General features: G+C 38.2%; 2 protein-coding genes across 7 annotated transcripts in view; one reads left to right on the forward strand and one right to left on the reverse strand.

Annotated features, from left to right (window-relative positions):
* The window catches only part of ATL1 (atlastin GTPase 1), an 87,544-nt gene extending 80,786 nt beyond the window's left edge, over positions 1-6,758 (reverse strand). The window contains exon 1 of one of the 4 annotated variants that reach the window (XM_082452155.1): positions 6,616-6,758. The gene's annotated coding sequence lies outside the window, so the exon portion shown is untranslated. The remainder of the gene's footprint in view (positions 1-6,615) is intronic. The other 3 variants (XM_082452152.1, XM_082452154.1, XM_082452153.1) reach the window with 3 other exon arrangements.
* Positions 6,759-6,798: 40 nt separating this feature from the next.
* MAP4K5 (mitogen-activated protein kinase kinase kinase kinase 5) overlaps positions 6,799-26,671 on the forward strand; it is a 152,831-nt gene continuing 132,958 nt past the window's right edge. For 2 of the 3 annotated variants that reach the window (XM_082452103.1, XM_082452104.1), the window contains exons 1-2: positions 6,799-7,151; positions 7,361-7,577. In XM_082452103.1, the coding sequence (XP_082308229.1) occupies positions 7,470-7,577 (108 nt within the window). In that variant the 5' untranslated portion in view covers positions 6,799-7,151; positions 7,361-7,469. The remainder of the gene's footprint in view (positions 7,152-7,360; positions 7,578-26,671) is intronic. The other variant, XM_082452105.1, reaches the window with a different exon arrangement.

Raw genomic sequence — 26,671 nt, forward strand, 5'->3', positions numbered from 1 at the left:
AAACACATGTTCATGCAAAAACTTGTATAGGAATGTTCATAACAGCATTGTTTGTAGTAGCCAAAAGGTGGAAACAACCTAAATACCAATAACTATCAATGGATAAACAAAATGTGGTATACCCATAAAATGGAATATTATTTAGCCATAAAAAGGAATGAAGTACTGATAAATACTACACCATGGATGAACCTTGAAAACATTATGCTAACTGAATGACGCCAATCACAAAGACCACGTATTGTATGATTCCGTTTATATAAAATGCCCCAAATTGACAAATCTATAGAGACAGATAGTAGATTAAAGGTTGCCTAAGGCTAGAGAGGGTGGGTGGGAGGTTGGGGAGAAATTGGGGAGCAATTGCTACTGAATACAAAGCTTCGTTTGGGGGTAATAAAAATGTTTTAAAATTGATTGTGAAATCAATTCTGTTCAACTCTGTGAATATACTAAAAATCACTTATTTATATAAATTGGTGAATTATATGGTATGTGAGCTATATCTCAATAAGGTTGTGTTTTAAAAGTCAAAGTCAAGTTTATTTTAAATCAGAAAAAAAGAAGAAAAGGTATTTGTACTTTAGTACTCCAGATCCTCTCTCCTCCTGACTCCTCTGGGATATTACTCCAAAAATTATTCCCTCCCTCCTATATCCTCAATTATTTTTTCTTCTATTGGTTCCTTCACCATGCTCATTTTCCCCAAAAAAACTCTCAATCAGGAGTTTTTCAGTAATCGATGATCCAACTTGCTCCTTCCCTCTATAACTAGCAATCTTGGAAAAGTATATCAGTTAGAATGCTTTTGGCTGTAACTCAAAATGGCTTAAATAAAAGGACATTTACTGTCATATAATTTTTTTGAAGACAGGTTGGTTCTATGGTGATTCATTCATCAGTGCAACATCATCATGGATTAGTTAGGATAAAGAATTGGCTGCTGTAAAAAAAAAACTACAGTGGCTTAAGACACTTATTTCTCTCTCATGGAAATAATCTGAGTGTAAGCCATCCAGGGCTAATATGGTGGCCTCTTTATACTTTCTTCCACCCTTAACTTGGGACTTCCATCATGTAATCCAAGATGGCTGCTTGGACATTCACATCCTCATTCCAGCCACGTAGAAGGGAAGAAAAGGAAGAAGTGGATATATCCAATCTGAGGGTACAACCCACAAGTTGCACACATCACCTCACCTCAAATACCATTGACCATACATGTCCCATGCAGTTGATAAATGTACCATGTATTTAACTAAAATTTTGGGAATCTAATACCACAGAAAGAAGAGAAATGGATATTGGAGAATACAAGCAGACTATTTCACTAGGACCAAGATTGCATTCTACCATACTGTGTGTGGGCTTATTTTCTAATGCAGGCTCCTGCCATAGTTCCAAAATGGCATCTGCCATTCCAGTCATCAGAGGCAGACAGCCATGCCTAGAGACAGAAAAAGGCATGTCTATGTCTTGTGTACCTTGTTAAAAAGCACTCCAGCAGGCTCTTCCTCATGTGTCATTGTCCACAATGGTCTAAGCCTAAACCATCCCCTTAACAAGAGGAATGAGGCTAGGCCAATCGACATTTACCCCCTAAGATTGGGGAAGGTCTCAGTCTCCTTTAATGGACATAGCCACTCAGAAAAGGTCCACAAAACTGTGGTTCTGATAATACAGAAAGAGGATCGTTTCTGAGCAGAATGCCCAAGGTCATAACCATAACTTCCATTTCCCCCTTACCCTCCACTAGTATCTCAGCTGGTAGGGCGATCCAAACTTTACTCCCATAGGATCCAAGTCCTTAGTGGTCTTATATTGACTGGATTGCTGCAGTTTCCCATTGTTCAGTAATTTTGGACATATGAAAACCAAGAGGTACCCTAGTGCATACCTGGGGTTCCAGATATAGTCCTTATTCTCTTTGTCGAGCAACAACCAATTTCCCCTTGGTAATTAAGACCAATCACTCCAACCAGTACAATGACCCCCTCTCTAACTGTTGGCTCAGTGGTCTGAACACCTCATATAGCCCAGGTGGTAGTGTCAGCTTCCTATTTAATGGAACTGTGACTGGGTTATCTGGGGAAGGTATCTGTCCCTTGCGCACTAGGGCCTTCAGATCCACCAAGCCCGATGTTTTAGAGTCAAAGTTGTACAGACAAAAATTCTTCAAGTGAATTATTAGGAATAATAAAAGGGTCACTCCTACCTCCACCCCCTGGTTCCTCGGCCCATGCATTCTGAATATGGGGTAGATGGCAATATATAGTGGCTACTGAGTTAAAACCCCACAGGGGTTATCTCTCAGCCAACTGATCCTTCAGCAGGACTTTCCTCCATTGTATCATACTAGATGCTTCTAAGTGATGGGTTTGAGGTAAGATCAGTTAATTTCATGGGCATGACTCCATTGCCACACTTCCTCATAGTAAAATGAGCTTCTTGCTCAAATTTAATGTTGTTTGTGATACATAGTGATGAAATAAGGCATTCTGTAAGTCCATAATTGTGGTACTAGTAGAAGCTTTCCAAGCAGGGATGGTAAACCTGTATCTGGACTATGTATCTATTCCCATGAGGACAAACTGCTCTTCCCTCCATAATCAAAGGGACCTGGTTTAATTAAACTGCCACCAGGTAACTGACTGGTCTGTCTAAGGAATAGTACCTTACTAGGGTCACTGCAATGGCCTCTGCTGTAAGGAAGTTAAATACACCATAGAGGCAGTAACCGTATTACCCTTGGCACGTGGAAGCCCGTGCCACTGAATCCGTGTTTAGCCTCCATTCCTATTGCCACAAGGCCCCACTGAACTAGTACTAGGGTGACTAGGTAGAGGCTGACTGACATCCACAGGACAGATCATCTTGTATACCTGATTACTGGGACGGATGCCCTCTTGTGGGCAGTCAAATGGTTCACAGACATTTTCACATCCCGGGTTAATTTTGAGACTCCATCCATAATACATCTCCCACTGACTTCCTTATTTCTGATCATCTTCTTTCCAAGTTATTGCCAGCCTATTAATTACTGTGCATAAATCAGTATAGATCCATACCTCAGGCTATCTTTCATTCCTAACACAGAGGACAATCAGATGTTTTATTCAAAATTATGCCCTCTGGGAAAATTTCTCTTCATCTCTATTTTTCAGGTCCACTTCACTATGAAGTAGGGCCATAATTCAGTGGCTCTATGCTTCTAGTTGGTGCTAGTATATCATCCAGACCATTTATAAACCAGGCCCAAGCTTTTCCTTCCTCTGCTAAATGACCATGAGCCCAAAGATAGGTTCAAAAAAGGGTGGCAGAGAAGTAGGGGCAGGTACAGTGAAAGTTAGTCCATGTACTTTACTTGTGCCTTCCAGATCAGCTCAGGCCACCCCAGTATATACCTTTCCATTTGACAATGGAATTCTGCTGCCCATGTTCAATTTATGAGTCATCAGATAAAACCCAGTTCCTAAAGAGCAGTTCACAGCACAAAATCACTTAGAATCCTGTGGTCAGGTGTTTAGTATCTGCCGAGCCCTGGTAGCAAGCCAAGAGTTGCTTTTCAACTGAGCTGAATACAGGAACCCTGATATCAATTCTCATATAAACTTTAAAACCACCCTGGGGATCAAAGTTACATATCAGATGATCAATTCAAGCTGGATAAAAAAAGGATGTGCACTGCCTTCCTCAACTCTTCTTTTTAAAACTCCCATTATAATGACCTGATACTGATTCTGAATGAGACACATGTTCTACTGCTCTCCAGAACAAAACAGAATTCTCCTACACTTTGAAAACACAGTTTTGGCCTCAACAGACAACTGATCTTCATTAGTAACAGAAAGAATAGTTTAACTATTTCAAAATCCAAATGATAATTATGGCAAATGTCTTCCAATATTTAATTGATTTATATTTAACAAACCTATAAAGCTCAATCACATAAAATTACATTTTGCAACTAGTTTATGTTGGAAGATTCATCAGGAAATTATATTGTTTAAGCCTATATGTTCCATACTAAAATTATCGTCCTCAGGCTCTGTTTTGTCACACTTGAGAGTTTTAATTAGCCATTCTGTCTTGGTTACTAAATTGTGAAACTTACCTAGGTAGAAGTTAAAAAAATTTTATGTCCTTCATTTTGTTTTCTGTTTTTTTGGCTGCACTGTGCTGTATGAAGGAACTTAGTTCCCTGACCAGGGATCTAACCCACGCCCCCTGCAGTGGAAGCGCAGTGTCTTAACCACTGGACTGCCAAGGAAGTCCCTGTGTCCCCCAATTTTAAAAAATTAAGCCTTGGCTAATTGAAACAAGAGGCCACAGATTATAATTAGCATTTTACTAAAGAACTTTGAAAGAAGGGAAAAACACTATAAAGCATAGAGCAAACCATAAAAGGTTGTTAGGCAGATAACAGGAAGACATGGAATATATTAACATGTCAGATATTATGAAGATGCAAAGAATATATGACAGTTATATCAAGCCATACTTATTCTTTTTTTTTTTTTTTCTTTTTTTTTTTCTTTTTTTTTTTTCATACTTATTCTTACTCAATACCTTGGCATTATGAAATTTGGTAGTTTGTAAGAAACTCTTCTGTGCTCAGTTGAAAACTTTTTATTGTTATGTTACCTTCAACCTTGAAACCATGTGCTTAATTGTTTAGGACGTAAAATTAAATTTATGCACTGTATGTTTATTCTATGGAAATTGAATGTGAATTTCTTTACTAACCATGAAATATTTAACAGACAAGCTATGACTTCACTGATCTTGATAAAATTAACTCAACCAGTATTTAAAAATTCTAAAGATTCCCTTGGAGTTAGTATAAAGCAGATGTTTTTTGCTTGCAACAACTGTGGTACAAGTAAAAGAACGATTATGGCAGGCACTTCTTAACCACCACATAAAATCTTGACTTTTTCCATGCTAGCCACCTCTGGGTTGATGACCAAAGCATGTGGATCTGCCATTACTGGCAGCATAAAGTATCTGCACTCCAGGGTCTTCTTGAAGCCTATGACCTCAAACTTTTTATTGCCTAATTCAAATCAAACATTGTGTTTCAAGAATAACATGCTTAAAGGAGTGTCAGAAAGACATTTATCCTTGTTTCAAACTGGGAATTCAGAGTTTCCATTTTAGGAAGGCCCATGAGGTAAGTTTTCCTAAACTCTTAGTATCAGGAAAAGATGTAACTCTCTCTCAATTAATTGGTTTACTGTGATCTCAAAAACACTATGAAACCCTCTGCTTTGGCCAATTTGCTGTATTGTTCTGGTATCTTATTTTTCCTTTCTTTAACATCATACCTATTTCCTCATTTTTATCTTGTGTTATAGTATGCATTTTCTGTATGCTGCCTCAAATTCTCTGAGGAATAATGTAGGTATAAATAAGTAACAATAAATAAATTTCAGACTAGAAAAAGGATCAATGCTTATAGGGTCAAAGGGGGAAAAAAGAAATCTATGACAGTAAATAAGTACTAGGATACCAATAGAACATTTGAAAAGATTTTGAGTCATTGAAGCCAAAAGTATTTGCCCACCAAAACAAGTGCCAAGAAGCTTTGAAAGAAGGAACTGTTCTTCAACAATTTTTTCAATGCAGCAAACACATAGGCTTTGTCCATAGAGCATGTAAGTCTGAGCTTACTTATGTTCCCTAAATAAGTGCCCTTTGTGCACGGAGCACAAGAAAATACATATATTCCCTGTCCTGTTAAGGTGTGAATTTAATTTCTACATTATGCAATTGATTACAATGGTCAACAACAAGGAGTACATTGCCCAAGAATGGAATTGAATTGGATGTTCAAAGCCACAAGCCAACATCTGCAACTTGCTCTTTTGTGATTTTTTTCAGTCACTAAATGCAATGGCCAAGTGTTAGCTGGCTTTTTTGTTCAAAACCTTCACAGGGCTCTAGAAATAACGTTGCCAGTATACAAACTGGCAACTTTATTTCTACCTTCAGACCAAGACTGGAACTGAAACTGCAAAACAGCTTGTTAAATATCAGCCAAATTACTTCCCTAAACTCCTGTTTCATATTCTGTGCATTGTGAAGTATTTTTAAACCTTTTATATTTTGAGAACCCTCTTTATAATCCTGTAAAATGCTTTATAAACACTTCCTTGGGTGTCAGATGCAAAACCTTATCCTCTTCATGCTGCAGATAAGGATACGGAGACATTGCCAAACACGATGTCTTTCTTGTCCCAGGTCACATACTGAGGAAGTGATAGAGCCAGAACCAGGTTGTGGTCCCTGACTTTGTTTCAGGTTCTGCAAAACTCCTGACCCAAGGAGTGATACCCGCGTTCAGACACCGCGTGTGCCCAACAGGGATAAAGGCCATCGAGACTACCTAGGAATTCAGACTTTCAGAAATGTCTTGGGAAAACTCAGTAGAAGACAAGTTGCGCAGGTGTGCAGTGAAGCCTCAAACTCATACCACTGAGAATAATTTGCAAAACAGGACGGTGCAGTAGGGTGTGCCGCGACTTAGTTAATCTGGCACTCCACTCCCCCACCTCCTTCCCTGGTGCCCCACTGCCAGGTGACTTCTCACCTGGCCCAGTGCCCTCAACGTACCTTTTCTGAACTGGGAGGGCTGCGTTCCCTTCGCCCTCGTGCTCACCCTTCTCCCTCTAGCCGTCACCTTCTAAGATTACCTGACAAAGCGGGGGGCGGTTTAGCGGAGGCGCTTCGGCCCACGAATGCCCGGGGGCTTCCCTAAGCCCCGAGGGTGGGAAGCAGAGCCTGGGCCCGGAAAGGACGCGCCGGCCCGGGGGGCGCGGCGGCCCGGCCGGGAGAGTGTCGTGTCCCGAGCAGGCCTCAGGGCGGCACTCTGGCCCTGCGGCCGGCGTGCTCGGGCCGGCAGCTGGGCGCCGACCTACGCTGGCCGGGAACGTGTCTCCCGGTGACGCAGCCCCGGGTGGAGAACGTGGTGCGGCGGCAGCGACGGTACGCCCCTCCGCCGTCCGCGAGAGAACGTGCGGTGCAGCGGGAGGCGGTGACGGCGCCGGACCTGGAGCGGCCGGCGGGCGCCGGGAAGCAGGACGCTGGCGCCGGCGAGGAAGTAGGTCCCGGGCGCGGCGCTCAACAAAGAGTGGAGCCGCCCCCCTCAGGTACCCAGTCGGCCCCGGGCCCCGGCGGGCGGGCAGACCCGGCTTGGCAGTTCGCGGGCGGCCGGGGAAGGGGGAAGGGCCGAGGCCGGAACGCGGCGGCTAGGCGCCGGGGAGAGCCTTTCAGGCCCGCTGGTTCGCTGGCCCCGGCCGGGCGGAAGGGACGGGGCTGGGCCGCTCGGGGTTGTAGCCTCTGCTCGTTTCTCGTGCAGGCGGAGCTGCGGGCAGAGGCTCCATGTTAGGAAGCGGCGCCGCTCGTCCTCGTTAGCAGGAATCGGGGCGCCGCGGGCAGAGCCGGCGGGAGCCGGGCCCTGTGCGAATATGGAGGCCCCTCTGCGGCCTGGCGCGGACATCCTGAGGCGGAACCCGCAGCAGGACTACGAGCTCGTTCAGAGGGTCGGCAGCGGCACCTACGGGGACGTCTATAAGGTGAGGCAGGCCGGGCTCTCTCCCTGCGGTCCGCTGGCTCCCGGGTATAGGGCCACTTTCTGGGGAAGTATGAGGAGGGGGGAGGATGCTTTTATTGTTATATCTTGGAGATGCCGCGGCCGGGTTCCGTGTACTCCATTCAGGGCACCTTCTATTCACTGTTTGCTCTAATCGCTCCAACAAGCAGAACTAAACACACCTTTGCAAACTACCGTAGTACTTTTTTTGTGGTATAAAGGCTTTTTAACGCTTATTTATGGTATCCAAGGGAGTTCGAATCCGCTTATGGAGTTGCACTTGAGGATATTCTTGTCTTAGCATGGAAGAATGCTTCCTGGAAGACCGTAGACAAAGTATGTTGACATTCCGACATTTGCATAAAAAACTTTTTGATGGATAATCTTGGTTTAAAAAGTCCTATGAAACCCTGTCTCTCAATTTTATCTGTAAGCAGGCTAATACTGGGTCAGAGTGACTTGTGCATAAACATTACCCTATGAAGAACGATTCTTTTCCCGGCAGAAGTTTCATTATTTGTATCTGGTTGATGATTCTTTTTCTACTTTAGCAGTTCCTCTCTTTGGGATTTATAACATACCGTGACCAAGAGTGGTTAAGAGCTGCTGTATTTTTATTATGCTCGTTTGTTTTATTTGAGACAAATGATGAGGATGAGTTACTCTTAATTTGAGATTTAAAAAAACATCATAGAGAAGCAAACCCAGTTCTCTAAATCCACTGAGCTCTTGAAGGATGAAGAGGAAAGATTGTTTTAGATTGCCTTATGCTTTTTGTTCTCTGTTCCAAAAAGGGAGCACTAATGCAACTCACATGGGTATATCAAGGGGCATTTCCTTTGATTTGGAACAGCTTTGTTTATTGGATTTAATCATGTTAGGTATCCCATTATTCCAAACAGCACTCCTGCATATACCTGAAATGGCCTTGTGTCATATGGGTAATTAACCAGTAGAAGCCTTTAGGGTATGTTGTTTTTTACAGGTAATATGGAAGAAAAAACATCCCTTTTTCCTAACCTTTCTGTTTTTGTTTAATATTCTCCCTATTAATAGTAACCATTTGAGGTTGTGTTATGACAGTTCTAGCACTGTTTGATTCTATTGAGATGAAATGTAATGGGTAGGCTTTTTATTCTTTAAACAAGCATTTGAATCTTCTGTACTAGGTACTGTTCTGTATGGGATGTTGAATTGGGAGGAAGGTTCCAGCTTTTGCCTTGTGAATAATTTTAATTCACAGTAGATAATTATAATAGAATCCTCTTCTTTATGTAGAATTAGGGGTAGTTAACTCTTAATTGTTTATTCATGGATTAGCCATTTTGTGGAATGCTTTTTAAAAAATTGAAATTCCTTTTTGCCTTCTCAGTCCCACTTTTTAGTCACCTTCATCTTATGATTCACTATGTATTACACTGGTTCATGTTAGTCATACAAGTGGTAATCATCAATTCAGTTCATGTTCATAATACAATAATCTGAATTCCAATTCTTGTATATTTTCTCTCCTCCCTACTACAAGAAAATTTAAAATGTTTTCCCCACAAAAATCCCAAGGCCTTCACCTTTTTTCTTTATACATATAACAACTAAAGCAGCTATCTGGAGCAGGATTTTATCCTTGCCAGGGAAAGCAAAGGGTTATATTAAAGGGACAGCTAATGCTTGCCTTTTACCCTGGTGCCTCCCTGCCCTATCTCTCTCTTCAACAGCTCCTAAACAGAGGATCAAGACAATATTTATCATACACGACTTTCAAACACCCTCCCCGCAAATGATCCCCTTCCCTCACGTTCATGCTCCCTCACTTTATGTGCATACTCATTCCGCACCAAGCCAGCCTCTAATTCCTAAATATCCTCAAAACCCTGGTTCCTTGTCTTTGTTTTCCTTTGTTCTAATTACCTGGCATCACCTCCCACCCCCATTTCCAACTGTTATAGCCTACCTTACTCAAAGCCTCCAGGAGGCCCCAGCCCCTCCCCCTTATCTCTCCAACCTCATTTATTACTCTTCACCCTGCTTCACTCTCTTCTAGCAACACTGGCCTGCTTGCTCTTCCTTAAACATAAGGGAGAGCAAGCAGGCCAGTGTTGCCATCTTCCTACCTTTGGGCCTTTGTTCTTCTGGCTATTGCTTCTGCTCAGAATGTTTTTCCTCAGACAGCCACATGGCTTGCTCCCTTCCCTCCTTGCTTTTATATCCTCTCAGTCTTTTTTTCCTACTTCTTTTTTCCTTGCACTTATCACCATCTAATGTCATTTTTTAAAAATTTTATTGGAGTACAATTGCTTTACAATGTTGTGTTAGTTTCTGCTGTACAATGAAGTGAATCAGCTATATGTATACATATATTCCCTCCCTCTTGGACCTCCCTCCCCCCCCAATCCCACCCATCTACGTCATCACAGAGCACCAAGCTGAGCTCCCTGTGCTATATGGCAGGTTCCCACTAGCTGTCTATTTTATACATGGTAGTGTATGTATGTCAAACCTAATGTCCCAATTCATCCCACCTTTTTACTTAATTTTTCTTGTTTATTATCTATCTCAATCCACTAACCTACTCTCTGAGGGCAGGAATTTTATCTCTTTTATTCACTGCTCTATCTCTAATAGTTCCTAGAATTATGCCTGGCACAGAGTAAGTACTTTCTGAACATTTGAGGAATGAATGAATGAATGAATGAATGGCTATCAGTCTTTCTGTCCCCTAATTCTCTGGGCATATACTTTATACTTTATACTTACTGGGCATATACAATACTAAGTTAGCATTTAATACTCTATATATTCCTGTAATGCCTATTATGATATCCTGTATATGTATTTTTATTACAAATTTCAATTATTTGAGTCCTCCAGGAAAAATATTTCTGGAAAACTATTTCATAGCATATCCATTTTCAGCATTCGAAGTCCTATAGAATTTTATCAGTTTATATTTACTCCTTAATATGCCTAAAAACATGTAACATTCAAACTGTAGTGCTGAAGTTTTTAACTCAGAGCACTTAGAGTAATTTTGTTATTTAATCACTGTGTTTAGGATGAGCTGAAAATCCTAGGACGTTTTAGAAGAATTTCAATCTGTGGTGTAAACTAGCAAAATAATTACAGTGAAGAATAATGCAGGTAAATTAGTTGCTGTTCTAGTCAGATATTATCCCTACTTCTTTTTTTATCTTATGGAGCTGGAGCTTTAAAAGTACCACAGCTTTGAGATTTTTTGTGAATTATTTTTATGTTTTTCAAAAACACAGATCCCCTTTGAAGCGCCTGTCTTTCCTGAGACTCCTCAAGAGGGGAGAGCTCAATCTTAAACTGGCTATTCCCTGTTGAAAGAAGAATACTATAAAGCTTCTTTTAGATAAATAGGGTAAATCATTGAGGGTGAAAGCAGGAAATAGTGGATGGGAAAGAAACACAAAAGAGAAAAGAAATGTGGTGGAAGATGAAGGATTAAATTTCAACTGAGCAAATTTTATTTATAATTATCATTAATTTTTAAATCTTCTAACAGGAAGAGGAAGCCTGGAGATTTAGTGCCTCTCCTACCTTCTGTCCATAGTGATCTGGACTATTGTAGTATCATGATACAGTTCACAATTAACAGTACAAGCCATTTGGGTGGTCTTTATCCAAATATTTAGATCAAAATTGTCCGCAATCTAGATTCCAGAGAAGTTTTAGTAATCTTTTTTTTATTTTTTGTGGGTTATAAATTTAGAGTGGGCAATCTCATGTATTTTTTTCTAACCTGTATTGCTTTTTCCGATTGATTATAAAAGTGTGACATGTTTAGCTCCAGGAGGACAGGAACAGATGTCTCCTGCTTTTCACTGTACAGTAGCAGACAGATAGATGCTCAATAAATATTTATTGAATGATATTAGTTGTAGAAAATTACCAGAGATGAATACTGTTAATAACTTAATATAGTTTATTTCAGGCTTTTTTCCTAAATGTTTTTAAACCAGTATGTTTAAACATGGCTTTTATAAAATTGGGATCATGATGTATCTCTTTTTTCTACTTGATTGGAATGGCCATCATTTTCCCGGTCTTTAAATAGTCTTCAAAAATACCATTTTTAAAGGATCCATTGAACAAACTCTCATTTAGTTAATCGTTATGAGTTTCATATTTGTTTTCAATTTTTAATTTTTGCAATTTTAAATGTTATAATTTGTGTAGAAATCTGTGTCACACCGTCATATCACTTCTGTGGGTTCCCTGGGTGCTGGATGAACTGGGTCCACTGTAATGAATCCCCTTTTTATATATGCCCTCCCTCTCTCTTCCCCAAGCCAGAAGTCACAATTCTGGAACGGCTTTTGATACTTTAAAGCTTACCCCAGGATCCCATTGTATAGAGACAAAGCTTGTTACATCACAACACTTCTGTAAACATTCATTTATTCAAGAAATACTTATTGAGTGCCAACTGTATGGTAGGGTATGGGGATGCAAACACGAGAAAGAGAAAGTACACTATCAACATATAGGAACATATAATGTAGTCAGGAAAACAGACATGTAAACAGTCATAATTTGGTAAGTGCCAGAATAGAAGTGAAGTGGAAGATATGCCCAACTTTGTTTTTTGTGGGGACTGGGGAAGGGAGGAAAGGAGAGAGAACTATGATGTGAACCAGGGAAGATTAAAAGCGAAGGGGACGTTGACTGGATTTTAAAAGAGTGCAGGGTGATTTCCAGGTGGACAAGACAGGAAAGAAATTTTAGGCTGTGGGAATAGGGTGTGCAAATACCTGGTGGCTTGAGAAACCATAGTGAGTCTTGAGGGATCTGCATCTGCTTTCCACGTTTGGTGTGACCAAATCTGGCAGGGATTCCATAGATGGCAAACAAAAGCTATTTTCTGGCAGAAAAGGACCAGATAATGGACCTTGTATGTCATAGCAAAGAATTTGGACTTCTTCCTGTAAACTGAAGAAAGACTTTAGGAGGGAATCCCTCATGGTGTAGAGGCTGGATTAGACAAAGTTTCTGGAAGTATAGGGATGAAAGGAAGTGATAGATTTAGATGGTCAAATTTACCTGGTGATGAGTGAGGGACAAACAGGTAGTCAGTGGCATTTAGAATTTCTGCCTTGGGTGACTACATTGGTGCCATCAACAGAATTAGGAACTACCAAATTTGTGGGGTCTGGATCTTGTGTTTGGTTTTGGATGTATGACAGTGTATAGGTGGTTATGTCCAGTGTATGGTAGGAAATTCACCTCTGGCCTTAAGAGAGCTGGACTGGGGATACAGGTTTGGGAGTCATTGTCACTTTATGGGGTGGTACCTGTGTAGTATAGGTGAGGTCACCCAGGAGAGTACATTTGTAGGAGAGCTGAGTAAAGGCAGTAGTCTTAGAGTAGTGGCAGAAGAAAATAATGTATTGAAGGTGTCTGAGAAGAAACAAAATGTTATGACGAAGTTCTTTCCATAGAAATCAAGTTTCAAGAACTCTTCTCTATCATCACCTGTGTTCATTCTTGTTTCCTCCCACTCTAGTAAGGCAAATGTTTTCATCTTCCGAAAAATATAAATCTGAGGTTTTATGTCATTCCCTTGTATTCTCCTTGTCCATAGAATAAAGTCTTAGAATGATATGGCTTTTAAGGCCCTGCCTGTCCTGAGACTAACCATACTGAATTTCCTTCAGTTCTTTATATGCTCTACTCTTGTCCTTCAGGTTTCTGCAGGTACTATTTCCTTTAACTAGAACAGTCTTCCTCTTGTCTTTCATTTGTCTTCTGTTTGCATTTCTCTTTATAAACATTGCATTTTCAATGAGGCCTTTTCTGTCCTTTAGATAAAGTCATATCTGTCTGCTGTTTGACTTCTTACATAATACTTACCATTTGTCACTCATCATTGTTGCTGTCAGTCTTCCTTCTCTGCTCAAACTGCAAGACCAGGGACTTGTGTTTACCACTGAATCAGCTAGCCTGGCATAGTGCCTGGCATATAATAAGTGCTCAATAAAAATGTTTTGAAGGAGTGAGCAACATAGTGGTCATTTAAGTAAGGAGTTGAAAGGGTTCATTAAGAGCAGAAGAGTTGAGGTGTGAATGGTCAGTAAGGAAATAGGAGAAATGTAGACCACTTTTTAAAGCAGCTTAGCTATGAAGGGAAAAAGAAATGAGACACACAGATGTTTTTTCCACTGTTTCTGTTTTTTTTTCTTCCATTGAGACTGATTATAGTTTTTCAGTTATTATTGTTTAAAATTGTCTTATCACTCAATTGACCAGGAGTACTGCTGAGTTTAGAGAAGGAATTTCACAGAGAAGGCAATCAAGACAGAATTTGGGAGGAATTGAAAATTTAGGAAGATTAAATGTAAAAATTTAGGGTGGAATTGTTGGGGACCAAGGTAGGGGATAAATTTAAAACCTCCTTCCCTCCCTTTCTTTTTCCTCACTCTTTCCCTCTCTCCTTCTCTGAAATAGAGCCTCCATTGATTTCCAGCCCCAGTTTTTCCCCTATGGGTATGGTTAGGATGAGGTACATTGATGAATGGGGAACTGGAATGCAGCCGGGGAATGACAGGGTAGAAAGGAGTATTTAAGATTAAACCAGTATTTATAGAGAGCCTCCGATGTGCCAGGCACTGTTCTGGGGTCTTGGAATACACCAGTGAATGATGTAGACAAAGATTCTTGCCCTCAAACAATAAACATAATAAATAAGTTGTATGATATGTTAGAAGGTGATTAAAGATGTGGAAAGAAGAAAACACTGAACAAGTTAAGGGGTTCAGGATTGCCAGGGTGGGATGGGGAAGGCAGGTTGAGGAATTATATTGGGATGGACAGGGTAGGCCACATTGAGAAGGTTAGATTTGCACAGAGACTAAGGAGTTGGCCAAGTGGATATCTGGGTAACCAGAGGGAAGTCTTAACTATCTCTCTCTCTTACTGAATCACCTGAACCTATCTCTACAGCTAAATTGTAAGCTTAGGGTTAGAAATTAGAACTGAGACACAGTCATTGCCACCATTGCATCTCATTTGCTTGTGCAGGGGTACAAGTCATTGTGATTTAAATTAAGTTCAGCAGTTGTATGTAAGTTACCCATTTCTATGTAATTTTTAAAAAATTTTATTTATTTATTTACGGCTGTGTCAGGTCTCTGTTGTGGCATGTGGGATCTTCGTTGCTGCACACGGGATATTTTTGTTGCAGCGCGTGGGTTTCTCTCTGGTTGTGGCATCCGGGTTTTCTCTCTCTAGTTGTGGCGCATGGACTCCAGAGTGCATGGGCTCTGTGGTTTGCAGCACACAGGCTCTCTAGTTGAGGTGCGTGGGCTCAATAGTTGTGGCACGTGGGCTTAGTTGCCCCGCGGCATGTGGGATCTTAGTTCCCTCACCAGGAATCGAACCCATGTCCCCTGCATTGTAAGGCGGATTCTTTACCACTGGACCACCAGGGAAGTCCCTCTATGTCATTTTTTAATAGCATGATTTTGCAAACAAAGGATATGTAGCTGCTTCTACTATATCTTTCCCCACTCGTGTTCTCTAATCTTTAAATGCTAATAAAATAGACATGCCTAATGGCCCCAAATGTGAAGGTGATAGAGGATGGATGTATATTCTGCTTGTACTTCCTCTGACATTTGATATCAAAACATCACCCACTTCTTCTTCTTCTTCTTTGTTTTTTTTTGGATTCTAACACAGTTTGTGTGAACATACTATCCTTTCTGTGTCCTGGTAATCTGACATAAGAGACTGTTGGGTTGTCATGTTAGGGTGAGAGAGAGTGAATAACTTGCAAAAATAGGTTAACGGCGGGAAATAATCTTATTTAAAATTATGCTTTTTATTAAGCTAATGGATATCTTATTAAAAGTTATTTAATTAGATATTATGTTAAATGTTGTGAAAGGTTACTATGAAAATAAAACATGTTTTATTAGGATGAAGTGTTCTGTTATGGATGTTTACCGTTTTGCAAATCATCTGGTTAAACTCTTATTTTGTATTTATTTTTCTTACTGCTTAGAAGTAGGCTTATGTTATGACTGCCTGGAAAAAGACCATGGTTCTGATGGTGGATGTGAAGCTCTGGATCATGGTTAGAGGCAAATAATTTAAAAACGCCTTTCTACTTTCATAGAAATGTTGTGAAAACTATAAAAGTCTTAAATACTTTCAACGTTGTGAAAATAGACATAAAACAGTGCCATCACTGGTGCAGGTATATAAATTCTAGTTCCAAAATTGACTTTTAGATACAACCTCTGCCTTAGGCTTATAATGTATCTAGTATTCTTTTTATTTTCATAGGTTCAGTATTTTCACTTTAACCATCATTTCCACTGTTTTTGATGAAGACAATGGGATAGAATGCAGATGGACTTAGATTTCTTATTCTAGTTTTCCTTTCAGAATTTATAAAAGTTTCACTCTTAGCTTAAAATTGTGGTTTCAGACCAAATACACAGGAAGAGAAACATGTGATACTTATTAACTTATAAACAAGTGATACTTGTGTTTTCAGGGCTTTGTTTTCAATTTGAGAACTTAGTCCTAGATCAGATAAATTGGAGCAGGCACTTTCTCTTGGCTGCATTGGACTATTTTGATTTGTACATGTTTGAATGTTAGTAGAAGACTATTGCTTTTCAATTATGTGAAGTACTATTTAAGTTAGAGAGTGTAGATAACTCTTTGAAAAAGGCAAGATGAATTTATGTCTAGTGTAACTCTATGTCTGTTAAATGTCATAATCTCCCACTGAGATTTTGAGAAGATGATGTGGGAAGCCAGGCTGATAGACCAGTCTATCCTCGGAGGTGTTTGGGCCCATGAATCATATAGGCCCCCACCTTCTAACATTTTTATAAAAATGAAATTGGATTAAAATGAATGAGTGACTAATGTTTGTTTAGCTCTTTCATAATCAGTATATTACTTGTTTCTCACAATAATCCTATGAGGTAGGTGGTACAGATGCATTATCACCTCTAGTTTACCCAAGAAGAAGTTGTATGATATTTGCTTATATCATAAGTTGTATGTTGTATGTATATTATGTTGTATCATAAGTTGTATGATATTTGCTCTAGATCTTACAGATAGTAGGTGGCACTGTGAGGACATGAATCCAGATCTTCTGACTCTATGATCTCTGTTCTTTCCACTATACCAAACTGCCTCGGGACTACATCTTTAAATTCGTTGCTGTATACATAGCCCTTTAACACATTGTCTAGCACATAATAAGCTCTAAGCAAATTATGGGCAGATGGTCAAATGAGACTTGGCAGCCTTACCCCTCTGCTGAGAGGTGAGGGATTTTTTGGATTGATTTGAATATGCATATAAGCTTCAGGTCTTAGCACCAACTCTCAGAAGTACTATTTCCTGGTTACCCACCTGGTCGTTACTCTTACCCTTAAAACTTCCAAATTGGAGCCCAGGCTTGACTTGCTTTTACTGTGGAGATGAACTTATCAGTAGCTCATAGCCACCCTACAATGTTAATAAGTAAAAAGAGAAAGTGTTTTTTTTCTTGGTTGTTAGACACCCTTCCTGATGTGCCTTCTCTTGTGCTCATTTTGTTGGAACTTTAGACTTCTTGTTACCGAAGATAACTGAGTCCCATAGACTAGATTTGGTAATGCTATTCTAAGTTAAAATAAACAAAATGCTAATTCTTTCAGGCAGTAGAATAGCCTACCTTCTGTAGCATTAGCTGGTTACTTCTGTTTGCCTATGTCTAATTTGTCACAGCCTGAGAAGGATGTCTTGTGAACCAGTGTGTTACCCCTCACATACATGCACCCTCTTTTCTAGGTGCCCTGTGCCTTTTTGTCCTTCTTTTTTAAACCTACCTCTTATCAATATCAGGAAGGATCCAATGTGGGCATGACAGTATATTTTAATAGACATAAGTTGCAATAAATTATTAACAACTTTTGCATTTTAAGCTTTTTAGTTCCTAATTGTAATAGTGGAGATGCTTGGGTCCCCTATAATGTTTTTTTTCCAGGAATAATTTCCTTTTCTTTCTGTAGATCCATGGGTAGGACTTGCCTTCCTATTTGCCTCTCTCGTCCTCGCCTCAGAATAGATAGCCTTCTTTCCTACCTTCTTTTCAAAAAATACATTTTAAGTAATATGTATTTATTTTCGAAAACTTGGATGTAGGAGTAAATGAAAAATTACATGTACCTCTTTTACCGAAAGATGAACATTTTTGTATATCTTTCAAGACTTTTAAAAAGTCATATTAAGGACACATACATAGATCATAATATACATTATATAAGCATATATTTAAGCATACTATATGTAGTATATTATATAGCATATATATTTGATAAGGTACTTTTTTCATTTAACAGTATGTCACAAACAACTTTTCATGTGAGTAGATATACACATTTAATATTTGTGTATTATTTCCTTGTATCATTGTACAGTGTTTAATTCATTATTGTTGAACAAGCAGATTATCTCCAGTATTTCCTTATTATAAGCATGCTGTGATCCGTATCCTTGAACAAATTCTTTTCACATATCTAATTATTTCTTTAAGTAAATTTCTAGAATTAAATTTTCTTTTTTTCCTTGTGTTGAGATCTTTATCCACGTTGTTAATTTCACACTGCATGAAAATGTGGCTGCACATGGGGCAAGAGATGCCAATCCTGGGGGAGTCCTTCTGGCTAAAGTTTTAGTGAATTTGACCTATTATTCCCCTCAATAGTTGCACCCACCAGCAGTGATTGAGAGTTTACATATTTCCTACCTCTTTTTTTTATTATTAATAATGTAATGTAATGTATTTCTGTTACCTTATTTTACGCTTACGTTTTCATGTTTGTTTTTTCCCTACCTCTTTTAATCTTAACTCAAGCCCTTTTCTCCCTTTGCTTTGCCATGAAGGCCTCCAGATAATTACAATTTAAGTAATCCTCTAGAAGGAATGCTCCCTTTAATAAAATCAATCTGTATTAGGAGAGGATTAGAAAAATTCTTCTCAAAGACAAGTAAGTATCCTAACATACTAAGGCTTTAGTGTGTCCTGAGATATAAGTCATCTGGACAGATTTAGGGTCACCCTAACAGGCAGGCCTTAGACTCTGAATATGTCTGCCTGGTAGTGGGGCAAACCCTGCAGTACAGCCTCCTTCTGTGGGAGAGGGAGCACCTGTCTAGATCTGGAAGGCAGCTTGGAAATAACTTGCCTCACAAAAATTAAGGAATTTGGGAGCTGGCAGGGACCTCTTACACAGTACATGTGTCCCCTACCCTATCCTTGACAAAGGGTCATTTAACTTATTTAAATAATGATATACTAGAAGCAGTTGGTTCCTTTTTAAGTGCTATAGAAAACTTTCCTGTTTGGATCTAAAATCTGTCCCATTGAAACTCAAACAAGGCAGATAAATCTTTAATTCTTTGCTGTCACCCCACCAGTACTACCCTCATACCTGAAGTACCTGATGCATAAGGGATGCTGAGTAAATGAAAAAATAATGAATGACTAATCTTTATATTAAATTTTCATGTGGAGGATATGCTATGTGTGGCTCCCCCCTTATTATATTTTGTTGACATAAATTTGACAATCTTATTGGAAGTGGTTTCCTTGAAATTTACATAATTTATATAGTATATAATATGTGTTTATGACCTCCCTTTTTCCCAAAAAGATTTATAATAGAAGTAAAATGAAGCACTTTACTCTTACCACAGGATAAAGTACTGCATTGTATTTCGAATATAACACTTTCAACATTTATTTTTAAATTTTAAAAATATCATAACTTTATAGAAATTTGAAGAAAGAAAAGTCACTTATAACATGACTTTTGTAATGAATCTAATATTTTAACTACTATCATTTTTGTTGGACATCAGACTTTGAGCACATAGTCAAAACACATAGTAATCAGAATGGTGGTAAGAGTCTGGAATCTGTATGTAGCATGTTGAAGAAGTTAGCATGTTTCATCCATAGATAGAAGGGAGCTTTTATGTTTCTGTCTGAGCAGAGTTAAAATTAGAACTAGGCCCCCTAACTGCCATAGGAATGGCAATACATACTTACTGAATAAATCAATACATACTTACTGAATAAATCAATGAATTTAGATATCTGAAATTTGTCATAGGAGGAATAGACTCAATCAACTTTATCTCATAGACCAAAACTGGGACCATTGAGGAGAAATTATAGGAGAGTAGATTTTGCTTATCATAAAAAGTCTTTATACAACTAAATTTATCCTACAAAATGAATGTATGAGATTGATCAAATGACCTCCATGAACTAAGAAGAAAATTGCTTTTTTAGAAAAAAGATTGAGTTAGATCATTTCCAAAATTTCCTCCAAACTGAGATTCTAATAGAACAGTATCTCTAGAGTAGTTGTAGTTTTAGTTTTGTCTGTTTCCTTCCTCCCTTCCTCCCTTCCTTCCTCCCTCCCTCCCTCCCTCCCTTCCTTCCTTCCTTCCTTGCCTCCTTCTTATCTACCTACCTACCTACCTATTTTTAAAATTTTTATTGAGGTGTAGTTGACTTACAGTATTATATTAGTTTCAGATTACAACAGTGATTTGATATTTTTATACATTACAAAATGATGACAGCAGTAAGTCTAGTTACCATCTGTCACTATACAAATTTATTACACACTGTTATTGACTCTATTCCCTATGCTGTATATTACATCACTGTGACTTATTTATTTTGTGACTGGAAGTTTGTACCTCTTAATCTCCCTCACTTATTTTACTCATCCTTCATCCCCCTCCCCTCTGGCAACCACCGGTTTGTTCTTTGATCTGTTTCTGTTTTGTTTTGTTTATTTTGTTCTTTAGATTCCACATACAAGTGAAATCATACAGTGTTTGTCTGACTTATTTCACTTAGCATAATACCCACGAGGTTATCCACATTGTCACAAATGGCAAGATTTCATTTTTTATGGCTAAGTAATATTCCTCTCTGTGTGTGTGTGTGTGTGTGTGTGTGTGTGTGTGTGTGTGTGTGTGTGTGTGTGTGTGTGTATCTCCACTTGGGTTGCTTTCATATCTTGGCTATGGTAAATAAATCTGCAGTGAATAGTGGCACACACGTATCTTTTTGAATCTGTATTTTTGTTATCTTCGCATACATGCCCAGAAGTGATATTGCTGGATCATATGGCAGTTCTATTTTTGAATTTTTGAGGAACCTTCATAATGTTTTCCATAGTGGCTGCACCAATTTACATCCCACCAAGAGTGCATGAGGGTTCCCTTTTCTCCACATCCTTGCCAACACTTTTTATTTGTTTGTTTGTCTTTTTGGTGATAACCATTCTGATAGCTGTGACATTGTGGTTTTGATTAACATTTCTCTGATTAGTGGTATTGAGCATTTTTTCATATGTATGTTGGCTCTCTGTATGTCTTCTTTTGAAAAGTGTCAGTTCAAGTCCTCTGCCCATTTTTTAATCTGGTTTTTTGTTTTTTTTTTTGATGTTGAGTTGTATGAGCCGTTTACGTATTTTGAATATTAACCCCTTATGGGATATTATGTTTGCACATATCTTCTCCCATTCAATAGGCAGCATTTTTGTTTGTTGGTAGTTTCCTTTGCTGTGTAAAAGCTTCTTAGTTTGATTTAGTCCAGTTTTTTTATTTTCGTTTTTCCCTTACTTGAGGAGACATTCAAAAAAATATTGCTAAGACCAATGTCAAATAGTGTACTGCCTGTGTTTTCCTCAGTTTTATGGTTTCAGGTCTTACATTTAAGTCTTTAATCCATTTTGAGTTTAAGGTATATGTATATGGTGTGAGAAAGTGGTCTAGTTTGATTCTTTTGCATGTAGCTCTCCAGTTTTCCAAGCACCATATTTTGAAGAGGCTGTCTTTTCCCCATTATATATTCTTGCCTCCTTTGCCATAGATTAATTGACCGTGTAAGTGTGGATATTTCTGGGCTCTCTATTCTGTTCCATTGACCTATGTGCCAGTACCATACCATTTTGATTACTGTAGCTTTATAGTATAAATAAATCAGGGAGTGTGATACCTCCAGCTTTGTTCTACTTTTTCAAGATTGTTTTGGTTATCTGGAATGTTTTGTGTTTCCATATAAATTTCAGAATTATTTGTTCTAGTTCTGTGAAAAATGCCATTGGTATTTTGACAGGGATTGCATTGAATCTGTAGATTGCCACCAGTAGTATGGTCATTTTAATAATATTAATTATTCTAATTCATGAACATGACATATCTTTCCCTTTGTTCGTGTTGTCTGCAGTTTCTTTCGTCAGTGTCTTACAGTTTTCCTAGTACAAGTCTTTTACCACCTTGGTTAGATTTATTCCTAAGTATTTTATTCTTCTTGATGCAATTGTAAATGGGATTGTTTTCTTAATTTCTCTTTCTGATAGTTAATTACTAGTGTATAGAGACACAATAGGTTTCAAAACAATCTTGAAAAAGAAAAACAAAACTAAAGGTATCATGCTCCCTGATTTCAAACTACTATAAAGCTACAATAATATATTAATTTTTATCTTGCAGTTTTACTAAATTCATTTATTAGTTTTAATAGTTTTTTTTGTGGTATCTTAAAGATTTTCTCTCTACATAATATAATGTCATCTACAAACACTGACAGTTTTACTTATTCCAGTTTGGATTCCTTTTATTTATTTTTCTTCTCTAATTGCTGTGGTTAGGACTTCCAAAACTGTGTTGAATATAAGTGGTGAGAGTGGACATCCTTGTCTTGTTCTTGCTCTTACAGGAAATGCTTTCAGCTTTCCACTGTTAAGTATGATGTTGACTGTAGATTTGTCATATATGGTTTTTATTGTGTTGAGGTATGTTCCCTTTATACCCACCCACTTTGTTGAGAGTCTTTATTATAAATGAATGTTGAACTTTGTCAAACGCTTTTTGTGCATCTCTCAAGATGATGATATGATTTTTATTCTTCAGTTTGTTAATGTGGTGTATCACATTGATTGATTTGCAGCTTTTGAACCATCCTTACATCCCTGGGATAAATATCACTTGATCATAATGTATAATCCTTTTAATGTATTGTTAAATTCAATTTGCTCATATTTTGTTGAGGATTTTTGCATCTATGTTCAGTGATATTGTTGTTTAATTTTCTTTTTTTGTAGTGTCTTTGGTTTTGGTATCAGGGTGATGCTGACCTCCTAGAATCAGTTTGGAAGTTTTCCTTCTTCTTCCATTTTTTGGAGTAATTTGAGAAGGATAAGTGTTAACTCTTCTTTAAATGTTTGGTAGAATTACTTTTTAAGATGTCTGGTCCTGGAATTTTGTTTGTTGGAAAAAAAATTTTTTTACTGATGTAATTTCATTACTGGTAATTGATCTGTTCATATTTTCTGTTTCTTCCTAATTCAGTCCTGAGAGTTTGTATGTTTCTAGGAATTTGTACATTTCTTCTGGGTTGTCCATTTTATTGGCATATAATTGTTTGTAATATTCTCTTATGATCCTTTGATATATGTGATGTCAGCTGTACGTTCTCTTTCATTTCTGATTTTATTCAGGTCTTCTTTCTTTTTTTCTTGATGAGTCTGGCTAAAGATTTATCAATTTTCTTCATCTTTTCAAAGAACCAGCTCTTAGTTTTATTGATCTTTCCCATTTTTAAAAATTTTCAATTTCGTTTTTCTGCTCTCATTTTTATTATTTCTTTTCTACTGACTTTTGGTTTCGTTTGTTCTTCTATTTCTAGTTCCTTTAGGTGTATGGTTAGATGTTTATTTGAGATTTTTCTCATTTCCCGAGGTACACTTGTATTTCTATAAACTTTCCTTTTAGAACTGCTTTTGCTGCATCCCATAGATTTTGGATGGTTGTGTTTCCATTTTCATTTGTCTCCAGTTATTTTTTGATTTCCTCTTTGGTTTCTTCAGTGACCCATTCGTTGGTTAGTAGCATATTGTTTAGCCTCCACGTGTTTGTATTTTTTGCAGTTTTTTTTTTTCTTGTAGTTGATTTCTAGCCTCATATCACTGTGGTTGGAAAAGATGCTTGCTATGATTACCTTCTTCTTAAGTTTATTGAAATTTGTTTTGTGGTCTGGCATGTGATCTGTTGTGGAGAGTTTTTTTTCCCTATCCCTTAAATGTGGGTAATATTCTAGGATTCTGCTCTTCAATCTCTTTTCTTCTAACTCTACATACTCCTCCTAGGTTATGTCATCTACTGGCCTGGATTCAATAATATTGATGATGCCCAATCTGTCTCCAATCCATGTTAGCTCTTGAGCTTCAGGAGCTATTAAGTGGCTTACCGGATCTCTCCGTATCTCCAGTTAGTTTTCCATAGGAACCTAAATTTTAAATATGTTCAAATCTGAGCCCCTTATCTATGTTCCTTCACTGTCCTTCCCCTCCACCCATAAAATGTGTCCATCTTCCTGTGTCTGTCATCTTAGTGAATGGAATCACAGTGTGTATTCACTTGTACCATCTAGAAACTAGGGGTTATCCTAGACTTGCTATTCCTTTGCATTCACATTAGTTTGCTAATTCCTAATGGAGACAAGCTGGACTAGAGCATAGCAGAGAAGATAGAGGAAAGTTAATGGATTTGCTTTATATTTTTAAGCCATCACTATTTGCTGAGATATCAGATGTGAAGAATGTGAAGGAAAGAAATGAAGAATGACCTTGGGTTTTGTACTTGAGCAACTGGCTGGCTGCAGTAAATTTTACTTAGATTGGGAAGATGTGAGGATGAATGGGTTTATGGAGCAGAGAAAACTGAGTGTTATGTGTTAGGCATGTTAGGGTTGACATGCCTGTCAGGTTTCCATGGATTTAGGAGTCTGGAGCTGGGTGAGGAGAGATTTATCCTGGAGATGGTTGTTAAAGCCATAGGACTACATAGGACAGTGTTAGGTAAAGAAAAGGTGAAATTCTGTGTTAGGATAGGTAACAGAGGAGTGTGTAAACAGAGGCTTAGGCATTATTAAAGGCTTTAAGAGAGAGGTATAAAATATTCTTTTTGAAGAGTAGAAAATCAAACCTAATGGAGAAGTTGTAGTTTGTAGTTTGAGGTTTGTGTTATGATTTGAAAATAACACCAGTTAGTCTGATTTTATACATTTTTCCCCAGTATCATTTAGCTATTCAATATCAGTATGGAATTAGTGGATAATCAAATTTAATCAGATTAGGATTTTGCTACGCTAGTATGACAGAGGGTAAGAGGAGAAGGAAGTTAAGGTTGTTTGTAAGGGAGTGATTATAAATAGAATGGTGCACCATGGAACCCTGACAGTTAAGGGAAGATGTGAGGAATTGAGAGATGTAATTGGTAGTCATATGGGAATGCACTGGATTGATGAGGTGGAAAGATCACTGGAATGGGACGACTAGAGTAAATGAGCTGAAAGGGTAGGAAGTCATGATCAGGAATTATGATGTTTGAAGTCAAGATTCAGATAGGAGGCTAAGGATTGAAAAGTCAGAGAGTAGATCTGGATGTTGAAGTCTCTAAGAATGGTACCAAGAAAAGGGGTGGAGAGGAAGACTGTGAGCCAGGAACCATAAAGTCCTGAGTGAACAAGAAGGGGTGACCAAGAAGTTAGTAGATGATGGCTACAATAGGATAGTGGGTGATACAGTCTTTCCTGAGCTTCAAAGGAATGTTGTCTCTCACCATCGTCTCTTTACACTCTTATGTTTCCCTTAATACAAGATAATTTTACTACTTTGAAATGACCATGTTTTCTCCTATCTTTACACCTTTGCCTGGAATTCTGTTATAATCCCTTACCCCACCCCAGTCTTCCCAAGAAAGTCTCTCATAATATCCATGTTTAGATTTACTTTTTCCTGGAAGCTTTCTGCAACCAGCTTTGACTTGGCTCAGAACCCTCCTGTGTTGTCTTGTATCACCTTTGAGAGATTTGTCACACTTTGTTGTATTTACTATTCACTTCTCTGTCTCACCAACTGATAAAAAGCTTCCTAAAGACAGCACTGTTTTGTTTCGTTATATCCCCAGTATCAATATCAGTGCCTGGCACATATTTGTTAAATAATAATATTTGGTATTCATTGTTCAGTAATATTTGTTGATTGAATGAACCTGTCAAAAACAATGTTCCATAGAGAATCAGATATAGAGGTTTTGCAACCTATGACATAATCGACTGCTTACTTCTTTTGTGGGCAAACCAGCTACTTGGCTTTCTTCAAACTTTACAGATGCTGTGTTACTACTTTTGTATCGTAGTTCATATTCTTAAGTCTGGGATGCATACTTTTGACTCTGAAAAGTAGTCACTAGCCACAAGACATAGCTTGTTAAATATTGAGATATCTGGATTCTCTATTGTTATATTAAAGAATATTTTTGGAGGAAAGGTGTATGTTTGAAATTGATGCCCCCAGTTGGCTTCATGGAAAAGTTTTGTGACCCTAAGAAATGCTGGAAGGAAGTTACCTGGGGATAGGATGAGGGGCCTAATGTGAAGAACAGTGAAGTGGAATACAAGAGCTGATCTCATTTATCTTCATGGTGACCGTCTTGGTTGCTATAACTTTTAGATGACTGTCAATACTTGCCAGTTACATTTTTTACCCCTGTTAAAAGAAATTATCTTCCAGCTCCCTCACCACTGAGAGGTACTGTGCCTTAAATCATATCTTTCTATTCTTTGTTGATAACTCAAGACTTTTCTTTTAATTATTTTTTAGTCACATTAAAAATTTTACAGCATGTTGGAAAGTTCATGGCTTATAAAACTGGCAACTGCATAATATTGTTGAAATAGAAATGGATAAGTTAGGAAGATAAACATCTTTAATTGTTTTTTCTTGGTGCAAGTGGAAATTTAACTTTTTACTATGAATTAAAAATCCAGACAGGAGAGTTTGAGTAAAAATACATCTCCGGTAGTAAATTGACTTGGAAATATTAAGAGATAAGGGAAACACCTTGGCAATGAGAATAGAAACTTAATTTAAGTGGAAAGGCTCTTTTATGGATTTTATAGTGACATTGATCCCATTTATTATTTATCTTTTTCCACCTAATAATTTTAATTCC

Source organism: Balaenoptera physalus (genome assembly GCF_965194825.1).
Source record: "Balaenoptera physalus genome assembly, chromosome: 2".
In the NCBI taxonomy this organism is placed as follows: Eukaryota; Metazoa; Chordata; class Mammalia; order Artiodactyla; family Balaenopteridae; genus Balaenoptera; species Balaenoptera physalus.